Raw genomic sequence first — 17,658 nt, 5'->3', positions numbered from 1 at the left:
CTCCTGTCACGTGACATATTTAAACGTCAAGTATCGATGCGAACATCAGTCTCAGCTAGGCTATCATAGGGAGAGGATCTCCTCTCCCTGTGATAGCTGAAGCTACACGGAGCTGGTGCACGGAGCTATTTGCGTAGTGCTGCGCCTGCGCACTACTACTTTACCTGCACCCGATGCTCTACTTTCTGTTCCCCGTTCCCTGAGCCTTAACGGGGGACGGGGAGTAGAGCTGCGGGCGCGGGGTGTAGTTAGCGCTGGTGGGAGGCACGCTGACAGCGCTATCGGGCATTGGGATCCCGATAGCGCTGTGGATCTATCGCGCTTGCGGGGAGGCATGACAGCGCTATCGGGCAGAGGGATCCCGATATCGCTGTAGATCCCGAAGTGACATTGTAATGAAGGAGAACATTTATTAGCCTAGTAAATGTATGAGCTTCTGTGGCCCGATTCCGCTCTCGGAATCGGGCCACAGAGGCCATGTGAGCTCCGTGCACCAGCTCCGTGTAGCTTCAGCTATCACAGGGAGAGGAGATCCTCTCCCTATGATAGCCTAGCTGAGACTGATGTTCGCGTCGATACTTGACGTTTAAATATGTCACGTGACAGGAGTGAGCCAATAGGATGTGATGGAGGCGGACCATCTCATCCCATGGCAAATCTCATTTCGTGGCAATGCACCGGCTTTCCTGTGTGTTCGGCTCCTCTCGGCTTCTCTCGCCTCCTCTCGTGTGGCTGCAGGCGGAGCCGAGCGTGGCCGAGCCTAGCCGAGTGCGCAGTACACTCGGCTCGGATCGGCTCTAGGCTGCGGCGCTCAGAGACAGCGGGGATCGGCGTATATTGCGCACCCACGATTTTCCCCTGATTTTAAGGGGAAAAAAGTGCGCGGTATACGCCGATAAATACAGTACTTATTTACAACATTTTGTAACAGAAACAAAGAAAAACTTTTTTTTTTTGGTCTTTTTCTATTTGTAACGCAAAAAAATAAAAAAACCCCAGTGGTGATCAAATACCACCAAAAGAAATCTCTATCTATGGGAAAAAAATTATAACAGTTTTGTACGGGTACAGTGTTGCATGACCGCGCAATTGTCATTCAGAATGCGACAGCGCTGAGAGTTGAGAATTTGTCTGGGCAGGAAGTGCCTGGTATTGAAGTGATAAAAGTTTGAATGAGCCCTAATATTTTATATATTATTATGTTAACATGGTTTAATGTTGCAAACTTTTAGACTCCATGTCATACAGCCAGCACGGTATAGTGAGTGTCATGAATCATTGCTGAATGATTGTGTGTGGGATCCTCAGATCTCAGAGCCTCCTGATAGACAGGAAAAGCAGAAAAACCAGAACTGTCACCCTGAGCCCCTCCCCTCCCCCTGTCCCTGGGTGTCACAATGCAGGGCAGCTCTCTGTGCAGAGGGAAGGGGAGGAGCTCTCCTGGTCTACCTGGCTGTACCTGGCCTGCTGACGTCACACAGGTGCAGGAAGGAGGAAGAGGAGGCAGAGGAAGATCTCGGCCATACATGATCTGACTGCACAGGATCCCCCAACTCACTTCCTACAAGTCATCACCCTCACCCTGCACTGACAGCTCTCCCTGATCACCATGTCTGCCTCTGCTGTGTTTGTCCTGGATCTCAAGGGGAAGGTGAGTGCTGGGGGCTGGGGGGGAGGGGCACCCTTCACTGTGACTACCACTCCCATCATCCCATCCAGGAACTTGCTGGGAGAGATCACAATGTGCCCCTTGTAGGTAGGCGATCACTGTGTAGTAAGGACAGCTGAGTGTGTCTGCTTGTTAAAGGTGTGACAGAGGAAGTGGTGACAGTTTGCTGGTGAAGCCAATTCAATGTTCTTCCCTTCTACATTCCATACACTTCGCATTCAAACTCTGCCAAAACTTTTTTTTTTTTAAAGCAGAACCAATGGAAAGGCAAAAAGTTTTTATTTTGCGTAGAAGGGCTTGTTCATATGTGCTTTGCTTTCTGAAGAGCGATCTGCATTCGTATCACTCTTCAGAGAGCATTTGGGGGCCACTCTGCATAGCACCAGCTGAACGCCAAGCAATAAAGTTAATGGGGGCCCCTCCTGCAATGTACATAGTTGTCACATGCTAGTGCGGGATTTAAGGGGTTAAAGCAGGCACGTGTCAAATGCTCTCTGAGGATAAATCTGAATACAGATCGCTCTTCAGAGAGCTTTTGTCAGGTGCCTGCTTTAACCCCTTGAATCCTGCACTAGTGCGCCACAACCTGCGTGCATTGCAGATCGGACCCCCATGAGTGGTATTCAGCTGGTGCTATGCAGTGCGGCCCCCGGGGGTGGTATTCAGCTGGTATTATGCCGAACGACCCCCCCCTATGGATGGCATTCAGCTGGTGCTATGCAGAGCGGCACCCATGGGTGGCATTCGGCTGGTGCTTTGGAAGAGCGACCCCCATGGGTGGAATTTGGCTGGTGCTATGCAGAGCGGCCCCCATGAGTGGCATTCGCCTGGTGCTATGCAGAGCGGCCCCCATGAGTGGCATTCGCCTGGTGCTATGCAGAGCGGCCCCCATGAGTGGCATTTGGCTGGTGCTATGCAGAGCGGCCCCCATGAGTGGCATTTGGCTGGTGCTATGCAGTGCAGCCCCCATGAGTGGCATTTGGCTGGTGCTATGCAGTGCAGCCCCCATGAGTGGCATTTGGCTGGTGCTATGCAGAGCGGCCCCCATGAGTGGCATTTGGCTGGTGCTATGCAGTGCAGCCCCCATGAGTGGCATTTGGCTGGTGCTATGCAGAGCGGCCCCCATGAGTGGCATTTGGCTGGTGCTATGCAGTGCAGCCCCCATGAGTGGCATTTGGCTGGTGCTATGCAGAGCGGCCCCCATGGGTGTCATTCGCCTGGTGCTATGCAGAGTGGCCCCCATGAGTGGCATTCGCCTGGTGCTATGCAGAGCGGCCCCCATGAGTGGCATTCGCCTGGTGCTATGCAGTGCAGGCCCCATTAGTGGCATTTGGCTGGTGCTTTGCAGAGCAGCCCCCATGGCTGGTAAACACGGAAAAGTGTTTACATAGGCCTGCATATATGCGATCTCTCAGCGTTCACGTCGGCTGGAAGAGATTAAAGAGATGTATGTTTTTTTTTATAAACATACTTACCTAGGTGATGGCTGCATGTTTTCAGGCTTTCTTTCTCTTATTTTAATCTGGTGATCGAACCAGAAAGTCTGTTTTTTTTTTTTTTCAACAGAACAAGCTCTCCTGCAAATGTATCAGAGTGTTGAGAAAAACCATTTACCACTGTCAGGTTTTTTTTTACAATGATCGGCTTTTATTTATTCATGTAAAACCTTTATCCCAAGAGAAAAAAAAACAGTTGCTGTAACCACATGTTTCTAAATCTGCTAGTACAGCAAATCCCCCCCCCAACTGACAGTGCTGCTGTCCAAATCTGCTAGTACAGCAAATCCTCCCCCCCCCCCAACTGACAGTGCTGCTTTCCAAATCTGCTAGTACAGCAAATCCCCCCCCCCCAACTGACAGTGCTGCTGTCCAAATCTGCTAGTACAGCAAATCCCCCCCCCCCAACTGACAGTGCTGCTGTCCAAATCTGCTAGTACAGCAAATCCCCCCCCCCCCCCAACTGACAGTGCTGCTGTCCAAATCTGCTAGTACAGCAAATCCCCCCCCCCAACTGACAGTGCTGCTGTCCAAATCTGCTAGTACAGCAAATCCCCCCCCCCCCAACTGACAGTGCTGCTGTCCAAATCTGCTAGTACAGCAAATCCCCTCCCACAACTGACAGTGCTGCTGTCCAAATCTGCTAGTACAGCAAATCCCCCCCACAACTGACAGTGCTGCTGTCCAAATCTGCTAGTACAGCAAATCCCCCCCACAACTGACAGTGCTGCTGTCCAAATCTGCTAGTACAGCAAATCACAAACTCCCCCCCCACCAACTGACAGTGTTGATGTCCAAATCTGTTAGTACAGCGAGTGACAGTGACTTTTTTTTTTCCCCGCAGCAGATTGCCTTTTTTAGAGTATAATCAGTTCTGGAGGAACCGACTTATCACATCCTCATGTCTAACACTTTTTGAAAAGCGATAAACCGTGGATCACTGCAGCGTGTATGAATGCGTCCTGGGAGAATTACCGTATTTATCTGCCTATTGCGCGCCCGGGCATATAGTGCGCACCCCCGAACTTGAAGAAAAATTACTGGAAAAAAAAAATACTTACAGTTTGGATGCCCCTTGTCGGCGTCTTGCCCGTCGTCCATCGCGTCCTGCCCGTCGTCTATCGCGTCCATCGGTGGCCTCGTCCGGTCCAGAGTCCTTCTGCGGCCATCGTGGTGTCTTCCCAGCTTCCCGCGCTGAGTTTGAACCACTGCGCCGGCATATACCGAGCGCAGTACACTCGGGCAGGCTCGGCTCCTCTCGCGTAAAGGACATACAGGACGCACAGGACGTGACCGCGAGAGGAGCCGAGCCTGCCCGACTATACCCGAGTCTACTGCACTCGGTATATGCCGGTGCAGTGGTTCAAACTCAGCGCAGGAAGCGGGTATCGGCGTATATCGCGCACCCACGATTTTGCCCTGATTTTCAGGGCAAAAAAGTGCGCGGTATACGCCGATAAATACGGTAATCAGCTGCTGAAAGTTCATTCAAATCTGAGGGTTTACTATCGCTATAAGGCTACTTTCACACTGGGGGCGCTGAGCGTTAGCGCCAAAGCGCCGCTCGTTTTAGCAGCGACTTTTGGCCGCTAGCTGGGTGCTGCCAAAGAAGAGGTTAAAAGCGCCCGTGTCGCTGCGCTTCCGAATCGCTGCCCATTGATTTCAATGGGCAGGACGTTTTGGTATCACTGTATACAACGCTCCCAAACTGCCCCAAAGATGCTGCTTATGTGATTTTTCGGGAAACGTCTCGCAAGCGCACCGCCTGAGTGTGAAACGTCACATTGAAATGAATGGGAGGCGGTTTTCAGGCGTTATTTAGAGGCTAATTCTAGCGCTAAAAAGCCTGAAAACCGCCTAAGACTAGGTGGCTGGGGTAGGAGAAGGGATGAGGAAGGCTAGTCCTATAGAAATCTGGCCCTGAAATCGCTTCATACTAAGATTTGCTGAGGGCCTGTTCCTGGCTGAGCGGAAACATCTACGTTGTGGTGGAAATGGTAGATTGTGACATCTGTGGTGGAGCCCATTTCCTTGCAAGAATCCACAAAGCTTAAAGTGACAGTAAAAAATGTTTTATTAACCACTTGACGACCATGCACGTCCTCGGCTTTGTGCGGTGATATCTGAATGATGCCTGCAGCTACAGGCATTAATGCAGATATCGCTGTCTTCAGCCGCCGATTCTGTGCATGATAAGAATGATCAAAGCGGCGTCCTCCCCCTCCCGCCGCCATCCGGTGCTTCTCCGGGCTCTCCTGTGCCATCTGGGGCCTGGAGAGCGAATCGGCCGGCGCTTGCTGGGAAAAGCATAGAGATGACTGGTGACCAGATGGTCACCAGTCATCTCTATGACCGTCGGAGAAAAAATTCGCAGAAAAATCTCTATGACCGTCGAAAAAAAAAATCACCGAAAAAATTCACCGATCACATGCCGACAGCCGCGATTGCGGCTTTGTTTACTTCCGGGTACCGTGCGTGACGTCATAACGTCACACCCAGTACACGGAAGTAAACAAAGCCGCAATCGCGGCTGTCGGCATGTGATCGGTGAATTTTTTTCACCAATCTAATGCTTGTAAGCCTGAAGGAGAGATGTGGGGTCTTATTGACCCCACATCTCTCCATAAAGAGGACCTGTCACAGTGATTCCTATTACAAGGGATGTTTACATTCATTGTAATAGGAAATAAAAGTGATCAAAAAAAATAAATATGTAAAATAAAGTGTAAAAAAAAAAAAAATGAAGTAAAATAAAATGAACATATTTTTTTTTTTTTAAATGCCCCTGTCCCCGGTAGCTAGCGCTTAGAAGTGAACTTGCATGCAATGTTCAGCCCACATATGTAAACGCCCTTCAAACCCCACATGTGAGGTATCGTTGCGTGCGTTAGAGCGTGTGCAACAATTCTAGCACTAGACCTCCTCTGTAACTCGAAAATAGTAACCTGTAAAAAAAAAATTAAAGCTTCGCCTATGGAGATTTTTAAGTACCGAAGTTTGGCGCCATTCCATGAGTGTGTGCAATATTAAAGTGTGACATGTTAGGTATCTATTTACTCGGCGTAACATCATCTTTCACATTATACAAAAAAATTGGGCTAACTTTACTGTTTTGTTATTTTTTAATCCATGAAACCGTTTTTTTTCACAAAAAAAGGCATTTGAAAAATTATTGCGCAAATACCGTGCGAGGAAAAAAAGTTGCAATGACCACCATTTTATTCCCTAGGGTGTCTGCTAAAAAAAATATATATAATATTTGGGGGTTCTGATTAATTTTCTAGGGAAAATTTAGATTTTTACATGACTGAGAAAAGTGCCAAAATAGGCCAAGTGGTTAAAGTATTAAAAGCCCCTTCTATTGCTCTCAGCCTCAGTCTCCAGATTCCTTTTTATTGTGGCTGTGATCTCACTTCCTGTTAGAGGGTGGCTACGTTCATTCTCCATGATCCCAATGTACTGTATGTAGGAGTGTAGTAGCCACCCTCACTTGCTCACTCCTGAGATGGATTATGGCAGGGCTCAAAATTTCAAGTCCTGAGCTACTAGCCAGGCCTCAAGAGTTACTCGCCACCAGTTGCCCCACCTAATTCATACACTGTCCTGCGCCTAATTGCACCCGTAAACACACCCTCGTAGATTATCTCATGGAATGACAATGTTTTATGCAGAATCAAGTTACAAAATTCAATATTACCAACAACAACTTGCAATCCTCCACCTCACTCATTACTTTCTGCTCTCCAGCTACATTGGTCGGGGCCTGGGGGAGGGGGGCAGGCTCAGAGAGGTCATACTGTTAGGTCCCATGGCTTAATGAGAATTGTAAGTAGAGCACCTGTGTACTGCTCTGCCTGTGCGCGGCTCACCAGACTACTTTTTCCGAGCATGCACCTTTCCTCTTCGGCCGCCAATCTCATCGGGACTCTAAGTGTAGGCACAGATTGGAGGGAGATTGGTCATGCAGCCCTGTCATCACTCGCCCCCAGCTTAAATCCACTCGCCAAATGCTAGTAGGCGAGTGGAAATTTTGAGGGCTGGATTATGGGATGTATTGTGTACTTAGAGCAGAGTATGTGACTGTAACTAACATGCACTGCTTGTTCCAAACAATCAAAAGTGAGGAGGAAAAGGAGCTAATCCAGAGGTCTCCAAACTGCGGCCCGGGGCACTATTTCCTTCACTAACACCAACAAAGGGGCAGAGTTCCTTTCAATGACACCAACAATGGGGCTCAATAAGATCAATGGCGGTGGACCATTCCTACGAATGACACCAAAGATGGGGCACAATATCTCCTAATGACATTAACAATAGGACCCCATCGATGGGGCATGATTCCTACCAAGGAAACCATCGATGGGGCATGCTTCCTACCAAAGACACCATCGATGGGGCATGCTTCCTACCAAAGACACCATCGATGGGGCATCATTTCTTTCAATTGCAGAAATGATGGGGGACAATTCCTCTCACTGACACCAAAGATGGGGCATTGTTTACTACAACTGATGTTAGTACATTTTCTACTCCCGATGGCCACAGTCTGGCCCCCCTAAAGTCTGAAGGACAGTACACTGGCCCTTTGTATAGAAAGTTTGGAGACCCCTGGACTAAAAAAAATTCCGCTGGTCCAGCAGAAGCTGGCCGAATTTCGATCTATTTATCGGCATGCTGGTAGTACTGAAGTCGCTCTATTAATCTAATTCAGTACAACGATTCTGTCATTTTTTTTATTTTGTACAATCTCTGTCGGCGGCTGTAGCCACCAGCAGTGATCATTGGATTCTGATGGCTGGGAAACCTCCTGCTGTCAGAATACAATAATGCAGCGGGAGGGATTCCCACATCAACACTTGTGGTTAAAGGAAAGAAAATTGCATACCAGTGAGGGGGGAAAAAAAGTATTCGATCCCCTGCTGATTTTGTACGTTTGCCCACTGACAAATTATCAGTCTATAATTTTCACGGTAGGTTTATTTTAACCCCGAGAGACAAAATAACAACAAAAATATCCAGAAAAATGCATTTAAAAAAAGTTATAATTTGATTTGCATTTTAAGAAAGCACATGTACAGGCCAGTCTGAAGTTTGCTAATGAACATCTGAATGATTCAGAGGAGAACTGGGTGAAAGTGTTGTGGTCAGAGGAGACCAACGTCAAGCTCTTTGCCGTGTTTGGAGGAGGAATGCTGCCTATGACCCCAAGAACGTCATCCCCACTGTAAACCACGGAGGTGAAAACATTGAGCTTTGGGGGTGTTTTTCTGCTAAGGTAACCGGACAACGTCACTGCATCAAAGGGACGATGGACGGGGCCATGTACCTTCAAATCTGGCTTGAGAACCTCCTTTCCTGGGTCGTGGATGGGTATTCCAGCATGACAATGACCCAAAACACACGACCAAGGCAACAAAGTGGCTCAAGAAGAAGCACATTAAGGTCCTGGAGTGGCCTAGTCAGCCTCCAGACCTTAATCCAATAGAAAATATGTAGAGTGAGCTGAAGGTTTCGAGTTACCAAATGTCAGCCTCGAAAACCTTAAAGTAGAAGTCCACCCTAAAACTAAAACCCCTGCATCTACAGACATCGTCAATCTAACACTAGCCTAATCTAGCCCTGTAAAGTAAAAGTCGGTATACCTACCTTTTCTGCAGCCAATCCGAATCGATCCCATGCTGAGCTGTCATTTACAGCTTCGCTGTGTAGACGGGTGCAGAGGACACGTCCAACAACGGAAGCCCCATAGTAACTCTATGGTTGACTTCACAGCCGATCGTTTTGTCGACTGTGTCTTCTGGAGATTGGGTTGGATCGGCTTCAGAAAAGGCATGTATACCGATTTCTTCTTTATAGGACTGGATAGCTTAGTGTTAGAATGTGCATGTCTGTAAATGCAGGGATTTTAGTGTTAGGGTGGACTTGAACCTTAATGACTTGGAGATGATCTGCAGAGAGGAGTGGGACAAAATCCCTCCTGAGATGTGTGCAAACCTGGTGACCAACTTAGGGCTGGGGAAAAAATTGATTTGAATCCTGAATCGAGTTGCAAGGTCAAATTTTTTTCTTTTTCCCCACCAGGACCGGCGCCGACCCTGAGGAGCTGCGGGCAGGAGTTTTTAGGCGAGGTCGCGGCTTCGGCCTAGTCCACGAGGCCGGACACCGCAGACTAGGCCAGAAGCCTAAAAACTCCTGCCCGCAGCTCCTCAGGACTAGGGGTGCAACGGATCATCATTGATCCGTATGGATCAGCACCTTCGGTACGGGCGATCCGAGGGCCTCCCGGTCCATGGGAAAGGCCGCGGCTTAGGCCTAGCTTCCGAAGCGGCGGCCATCTTGGTCCACCCGGAGCGGGGGATTCAGGCTGCTCCACGGAAGTTTGCGGCCACTTGAGCTCATGGTGACTGACTCCTAACAGCCCAGCCATGTGCTCTATGCTGCACCTTAAGGGATCCACACTAGGAGCCGCTGCCGCACCAAACGTCCTTCTGCTGCCAGAGAAGAGAGAGGAGGCGATCGGGGGGATCTGTATGTATCTGTATGTAGGGGGGATTTTCACTAGACACACAACACTGCGCCGATCATTGACACTGAGACATTGACTGGGACAGTTCAGGTCACAGGAGGGTAACTGGGAGCGTACAGGTGTGATGGGGGGCTGAGAGCGTACAGGTGTGATGGGGGGCTGAGAGCGTACAGGTGTGATGGGGGGCTGAGAGCGTACAGGTGTGATGGGGGGCTGAGAGCGTACAGGTGTGATGGGGGGCTGAGAGCGTACAGGTGTGATGGGGGGCTGAGAGCGTACAGGTGTGATGGGGGGCTGAGAGCGTACAGGTGTGATGGGGGCTGAGAGCGTACATGTGTGATGGGGGGCTGAGAGAGTACAGGTGTGTGGGGGGGCTTTTGGGCAAAATATAATTTTCTACTGTTAAACCTTGAAAGCACTAATGACTTATAATACACTGTGCATTTTCATATATGACGTTGTATGAGTGTTAAAATAAAAGTGTATGCGCTGAAGGACGGTGGGACGGCCAGTGGGCGGATTTGGTGGGACGGCCAGTGGGCAGATTTGGTGGGACGGCCAGTGGGCAGATTTGGTGGGACGGCCAGTGGGCAGATTTGGTGGGACGGCCAGTGGGCAGATTTGGTGGGACGGCCAGTGGGCAGATTTGGTGGGACGGCCAGTGGGCAGATTTGGTGGGACGGCCAGTGGGCAGATTTGGTGGGACGGCCAGTGGGCAGATTTGGTGGGACGGCCAGTGGGCAGATTTGGTGGGACGGCCAGTGGGCAGATTTGGTGGGACGGCCAGTGGGCAGATTTGGTGGGACGGCCAGTGGGCAGATTTGGTGGGACGGCCAGTGGGCAGATTTGGTGGGACGGCCAGTGGGCAGATTTGGTGGGACGGCCAGTGGGCAGATTTGGTGGGACGGCCAGTGGGCAGATTTGGTGGGACGGCCAGTGGGCAGATTTGGTGGAGACCGCCAGTGGGCAGGCCTAAAGCTGTCTAAGGGGCCCCACAATTTCTGATGGCTGCCCTGCATGCAATATTTATAGAATTTTAGACTAGAACTCCATTATGACCTTGGGATGTGTTTAGATAGATGCCCTGTATGCCTCTGGTCACACTGACTTGGTCTTGTCTTTTTCTGTAGCCCCTCATCTGCCGGAATTATAAAGGCGACCTCGATATGACGGAGATCGATCACTTCATGCCATTGGTGGTCCAGAGGGAGGAAGAAGGGAACTTGACACCGCTTCTCGTTCACGGCAAAATCCACTTTCTATGGATCAAGCACAGCAACCTTTATTGTATCCTCAGCATGTAAATGTAATGCCCGGCTTCCCTTCATGGTGTCTGTTTAGTCCATATCCGACATTTGCTGCCTTCTCATTCTTACTTTGTGTCCCTCAGCTTGTTAAAAGAAGACCTTGCAAGAAAATTCAAGGTCCTTCTATTTAGTAGCCCTCGTCTCCCTTCCCAAACGCACCCACGTTACTAGTAAAAAATTAAAAAGGCGCTCCTTACACCCCGGCTTCTACACATTGGATCTTCAACTTTTCCAGTATCCAGCCGAGCTACATCGCCCTTGCCTTTGCAAGGAAGCCAGGGGTAAAGAATCTTTTTCACTGGGAATGTGATGCATTTTTTGGGGTAGAGGGGGCTACTAAATATGACATTTCTTATATATTTTTTTTGTGTGTGTGATTAGAGATGTATGGGTTCATGCTAACAGATGCATTTGCCCGTACAATGTAATAACCAGAAGTCACAAGTGGTGCGTGCAGCCTGTCAAAATCAAATAAAATATGCAGCAATTGTACGCAACTGTCAACCAGCTTCAGAAAACTAGAGGTGCTGTTCCAGACTCCTGCATCCCAATCCGGTGGCTTACATTGTGGGTGCAGGCAGGGGAATACTTGTCTCGGCTCAGTGCATTCAAGTCCAGCAAAAGAGATGTCTCAAATGCTGCACACCAACATGCCCAACAGTCTCTTGAGTAAAAGCCACCTGAGCCGAACTCTGTCCAGACCACTTCCCAGACGCGTTTCGTCTGTTTACATGGGCAAGGTGAAACGTATTGGGGGCGTGGCCTGGATGTAGCTGGGCTAAGGCTACTTTTACTCAAGCAACTATCCTGGTATGTTGGTGTGCAGCGTTCGGGACATCTCTTTAACTGTACACGGCTGTATGATCTATGTACAGGGCTCTGTGTATGGGTACATATGCCCTAAACACAGAACTATCACTTTAGGTGCATAACAGCCCTGTTTGCTTCTCGGCCTTTTGGCTAAGATCAAGTGTAGTATCTGTTCTTATCAGTTGCCAGAGGAGGCGCTGTAGCTTATCCAAAGTGTGGGTAGGTCACAGACAAATCCAATGGCGTAATTGCACCTGGATGGACGGTCTCGGCAGTGTCAGCGTCTGGACGCCCTTAGTCGATGTCAGCGGGGCCGGGCCCGAGCTGACCAGAAGGGTGTTCCTGGTGAGAATGGGTGGCTGCACCTGGTCTGGTCTTTTTGCCGAGTTCTAGTCTGGCCTTCTGGCCGGCTGGTGTAAGTGCTATCTCTGTCAGCGATCTGGTAGGAGGAGCTGGTAATGCCCTGGGATGTAACGGGGTAGGACCATGCAAATCCGCCGGGTTGACGGAGGGTCTGGAGGGGCTAGTATTGGCGGAGGCTGCTAACTGGAGCGGCAGTTCTCCCTAAGAAAACCTTGAAGGGCTCTCTAGCTGGCTGGGGTGGAGGGCTGCACTGGCCGGGGGCTAGGATTTGGAACGAAAAGCCTATGGTGCATGAGAATCACTGTGAGTGAGGGTCACTTTGATTTAAAGATACCACGGTCACTGCACCAGATAAATGCTTTTTTTGAGCAACTGCCCCCTGGGCTGGGCCTTTTGGCTAGGACCGGAGGAATATTTTTTTTCCTGGCCGGAGGGCCTGGTCATTGTACACCAAAATGACCACTTCTTTCACTCTCCTCTCCATTATGCCTTTCCCCCACTTTATTTAGATGATAGCCTATGTTTTGTCACGTTTTTGTCTTCTTTTTGTTTGTGCACGTTATTTGTTCACTGTGTGACTATTAGGGTGCCGGTCCTCGGGCCAGCCCTGAACGTCTTGGGAGGGGGTGGACATGGCCTTCTGGCTTAGTTTGCCTGCTCTCATGGGGTCTCCTTTCGGGGGAGTCCCACCTAGTACTGGGAGGGTTCTGTTTTGCCAGTCCCTCCGAGGAAGTTGGGTCCGTGTCGGCTTCGGTTGCTCGGACCACAGTACCTTTGTCCCCGTCTGGAGCCTAACGCCCCGGGGGATCAGGGTTTGGGTCCCTTCTTCACAGGAGGACCACTTGACGTTGAACCTGTCTGCACGTTTTTGTGCACATTTTTTCTGCACCGGGTGGAGTTTTTTGGGTGTGTTCACACGCCATAGGTACTACTCAGAAATGTGTACAGCTGTTGCATATGTCAGTTTGTCAGTAATTTTGATAGGCTGCTGGCAGTGGGCTGTACACCGCACCTATGACTTCGAGGCACCAAAATATTTCAAGTTTTTATGCTGTATGGGCAAATGTGTCCATGTTCATGAGTCCTAAAAGCTGCCCTCTGTCAGTGCCCTGGGATTCCAAACCACTGATCCCACAAAGAGAAGAGCAGTCCACGTCTCCTGTGGTCCAACATGCCCCCTGCACAGTGCTCCAATCAAAAATGCTCATGCTTTCCGAACAGCGTTTTAATATTGTACCTTATCATACGTGCAATATAAAACCATTGAGAGAATGTCATTTACAATCATATAGTGTTTCCAAGGGACCATCTATAGTTCAAAGAAAACCGGTGGTGAAAGCAATGCATCTTCTGAAAATGCTAGTTTCCTGGCTGTCTCTGGCCTCCACGACTTTGAGTTACTGACCTGGAACAAGCGTGCGGATTAAAAATCTGGGATCAAAACTGAGTGAGATCAAATGCCACAGTTTTTCTTGCCAGTGACTCAGAAACCATTAAAGCCCAATGATTAGGCAGGTGGAGAAGCAGTTTTTTTTAGGAGAAGTTGGCACATTAAGGGGGGAAATCCTTCTGGGGGGAAATGGGTAAGGGCCAAAATAGCAGTAAATTGGCTACCAGGCACGGCTCTAATGTTTTTAAAAAGGTACAAGCTCTGAGCTGTCATCCTGATTCTTGCTTGTCTACTTCACGAGTTTACTTTAATTGCCACTAACAAAAAACACGTATGATGCCGCGTACACACGATCATTTTTCGGCATGAAAAAAATACGTTTTTCGGCATGTAGAAAAACCAAAGTTTTTCCAACTTCATCATCGTTTTTTAAAAATGCTCTAGCAAAGCGCGGTGACGTACAACATGTAAGACGGCACTATAAAGGGGAAGTTCCATGCGGATGACGCCACCCTTGGGGCTGCTTTAGCTGATTCCGTGTTAGTAAAAGACGATTCACGCTTTTCTGTCTGTTACAGCGTGATAAATGTGCTTACTCCATCATGAACAGTAGTTTTACCAGAACGAGCGCTCCCGTCTCATAACTTGCTTCTGAGCGGGTTTTTAACGCCTTTTTTGACCCACACACGATCATTTTTTACAACCCGAAAAACAACATCGTTTAAAACGTCGTTAAAAAATGCAGCATGCTCGGAAAAAAAAATTGTCGTTTTCAGAAGCCGAAAAATGATGTGAAGCCCACACACGATCATTTCAAATTAATTTTTTTTAAAACAACGTTTTTTTTTATGCCGAAAAATGATCGTGTGTACGGGGCATTTGGGTCAGTACCAGCTTCCTTTGGCTGTGCACCTTCTTCAGGTCAGTGGCCAACGTATAAAGACAATAACCCTAGACATTACAGAGCAGATAATAAGGGCCCTTTCACACACACGTGTCCGTATACAGACTCTGCTATGCTCAGCAGGGATCGCTCCATCGATCCCCGCTGAGCAGGCAGATGACAGGTCCGAACTGTCAGAGTGCCGCTCTCCCCTATGGGGGATCGGATGACGACGGACTGTAGAGTCCGATCTGATCCGCCAGATGGATGGAAAAGTAGGGTTTTCCTCCGTCACACTTTTGCGGGTCGGATGTCAGCGGGCATGTCACAGCTGACATCTGTGGCTCCATAGAGGTGCACAGAGCGCCCGTTCAGGTCCGCCTAAAAAACTGGCAGGCGGACCTGAGCGGTCTGCCCGTGTGAAAGGGCCCTTAATGACCAGTGACATTACTACTGTAATCGGTGCTAAAAATATGCACTATTATTGTATTAATGACACCGGCAGGGAAGAGGTTAACATTAAGGGCGATCAACAAGTTAACTGTGATTCCCTCACTGTGTGTTCTAACTGGAATAACACACAGATCCGTCTTCCTGCATAGCAAAAAGACAGGATCTGTGTGATCTCCCCTTTCAGAACGGAGATTTGCCTTGTTTACACAGGCAGATCCCCGTTCTATCACCGCAGGGAAAGATCGCAGGTGGCCGGCAGACATAGAGTCTGCCGGATCCGCTGATCGGCTCCCCCGCTGGCCAATAGGAGAGCATGCGCACGTCAACGGATCGCTGTGTACAAGCCTGACGTGCACCTACGCCGATTTGCGCAGCTGAGCCAACCTGCCGCCGTATAACTGCTGCGGCTGGTCGGCAAGTAGTTAAAGTGGTTGTAAACCTCAGATATGAAATATGAACAAAGCATATCCCTCTATAGTGTGTACTTGTGTCATTTCAGAGCACTAAGTGTCATCTCTGTCTGCTGCTTCTTTCCTCTGCTATTAGCATGAATCACTTCTAACAATTTTACCTCCAGCTGATTGCCAGGCTCAGCTCTATTCCTGTGTGCTGTGTGGAGGAGGAGTGTGTCCCTTCCCTCCAATCGGCATTCAGAGCTCTCCTCACTGAACTCTACCGAGTGTAACTTCAGCTCTCCGCCCCTTTCTTTTTCAATGATCAGACAAATATCACAGATATACCGTATTTATCGGCGTATACCGCGCACTTTTTTCCCCTGAAAATCAGGGCAAAATCGTGGGTGCGTGGTATATGCCGATACCCGCGCCGAGTTTTGAATACTGCGCCGACATATACCGAGCGCAGTACACTCGGGTATAGTCGGGCAGTCTCGGCTCTATCCGCGCTCATGTCCTGGACATAAAGGACGTCAGTGCGGGTAGCCGAGCATTGCCGACAATACACGAGTGTACTGCGCTCTGTATATGTCGGCGCAGTATTCAAAACTCGGCGCGGGAAACGAGCGGGGAGGACGCCGCCGAAGAGGACACCCGACCCGCCGAAGAGGACACCCGACCCGCCGAAGAGGACACCCGACCCGCCGAAGAGGACACCCGACCCGCCGAAGAGGACACCCGACCCGCCGAAGGTGGACGCCGGACCCGCCGAAGAGGACACCCGAAGCCCCAGAAGGACGCCGGACCCGACGAGGCCGCCGCGCAAGACACCAAAACTGTAAGTACAAAAAAACTTTTTTTTCCACAGGATTGGGGGCCACTTTAGGGGTGCGCGGTATACGCGGGAGCACGTTATACCGCGATAAATACGGTACCCTTTGTCACAAACTACATCTAGAACTTATCAGTGCTGGACGTCTTCCACCCTCTGGGGACTTTCTTTTTGTAGCTGACTCGGACTGTTCTATTAAACCTAAATGAAAGAAATTGGATATTTTTATTTGAACCCCATAAAGAAAAGAAGGTTTCTCCTATTTATAATAAATTGTAATGTAAGTAAATCTTAAAAGAAGAATCCATCTCCCTTGGGACTTTGTTGCAGCCAATAAAAGAAAAATGAATATAAAACACACATTTTTATTGTACAAATCAGTATAAAAGGTGAGTATTCCAAAACTCTGGTTTCTGTGCATACATATGGAATACCCTCACAAATTGGGCATATAAGGCATCAATGTATTGTTGGCAGAATACTGATGAGATGCAACTTCCAACGCATTTCGATTTATTGAAACATCTTCATAAGGGGCTAGTTGTGATGTATAATCTTAATCTAACAGGAATATTTAGACTGGTCCAACATATACACTTTTGCTCCTTAACTCTTTACTTTCTCAGTGGTTGCTTTAACAAATAAGAATGCAAATGCCTCCCTTGTGTACTCCTTCCTTTATAAAATGGTAGAGGTAAGTGATCTTACTTTTATGATAAGGTTGGATATATAAATATGACACCAGTACATTTGAATGGATTGGCTGTAACAAGGTAAAGGGGCTTTCCGCATGCGAAAAAACTTGGAAAGTAGCAACAAAGTGTGAGTAACGCCAATGATGAAGGTGGCCAACTTGGACATCTGATAATTATTTGTAGAACTTCAGTATGGTGTGATTGTAAAATGTAACCATGCAGTGATCCCCCCCCCCCCCACTTCCTGTCTCGGAGTGTTGTGGATTAGTAAATATACTTACCTTATTTCTGGCTCCCAGCAGCCAGTGTTCTCTCTGCTATCCAATGTGCCCAGCAGGGATGGACTGGCCATTGGGACTACAGGGAGTTTCCCGGTGGGCCGGCTTCAGTGACAGCGGACCGCCGCCTTCCTTTGCTCCTCTGTCTCTCCCTTCCCGCAGTGCTCACCTCCTCTCCCTCCCCGCAGCGCTCACCTGGGGGGGACAGAGAAGCAGGGGGAGGACCAGAGGAGAAGGGGGGATGACAGAGGAGCATGGGGGAGGGGACAGACAGCTGACTCAACAGCTATGGCCTGGGAGCTTCTCACTTCTGCCTAATAAGGGGGGGCACCGAACTGATTCTTTGCCCCAGGTGAAATAATATCTAGCTTCCCCACTGGTACTGCCTATAAGAGTACCAGCCGTTCTACTCTAATAAATTAGAACGGCTAGTGAAGGGGGAGAGGGGGCTTGGGTGGCCTGGGGGGGGTGTGAGTTGTCCTGTCAAAGTGGGCCAGACTGGATGAAGTCCAGGGCCAAATTTTTGTCCCAGTCCAGCCCTGTTGCCCAGGTTATGGTGGG

At 49.2% G+C, this 17,658-nt stretch overlaps 1 protein-coding gene and 1 pseudogene across 1 annotated transcript in view; both read left to right on the top strand.

The window, feature by feature from the left end:
* Positions 1-1,414: 1,414 nt before the first annotated feature.
* AP1M2 (adaptor related protein complex 1 subunit mu 2) overlaps positions 1,415-17,658 on the top strand; it is a 49,018-nt gene continuing 32,774 nt past the window's right edge. Inside the window, exons 1-3 of the mRNA XM_040346427.1 lie at positions 1,415-1,651; positions 10,822-10,978; positions 16,751-16,818. Of these exons, the coding sequence (XP_040202361.1) occupies positions 1,610-1,651; positions 10,822-10,978; positions 16,751-16,818 (267 nt within the window). The 5' untranslated portion in view covers positions 1,415-1,609. The remainder of the gene's footprint in view (positions 1,652-10,821; positions 10,979-16,750; positions 16,819-17,658) is intronic.
* LOC120933937 lies at positions 11,939-12,049 on the top strand (annotated as a pseudogene).

This window comes from Rana temporaria, chromosome 3, assembly GCF_905171775.1.
Source record: "Rana temporaria chromosome 3, aRanTem1.1, whole genome shotgun sequence".
NCBI lineage: Eukaryota > Metazoa > Chordata > Amphibia > Anura > Ranidae > Rana > Rana temporaria.
This window is presented reverse-complemented; position numbering and strand designations above follow the sequence as displayed.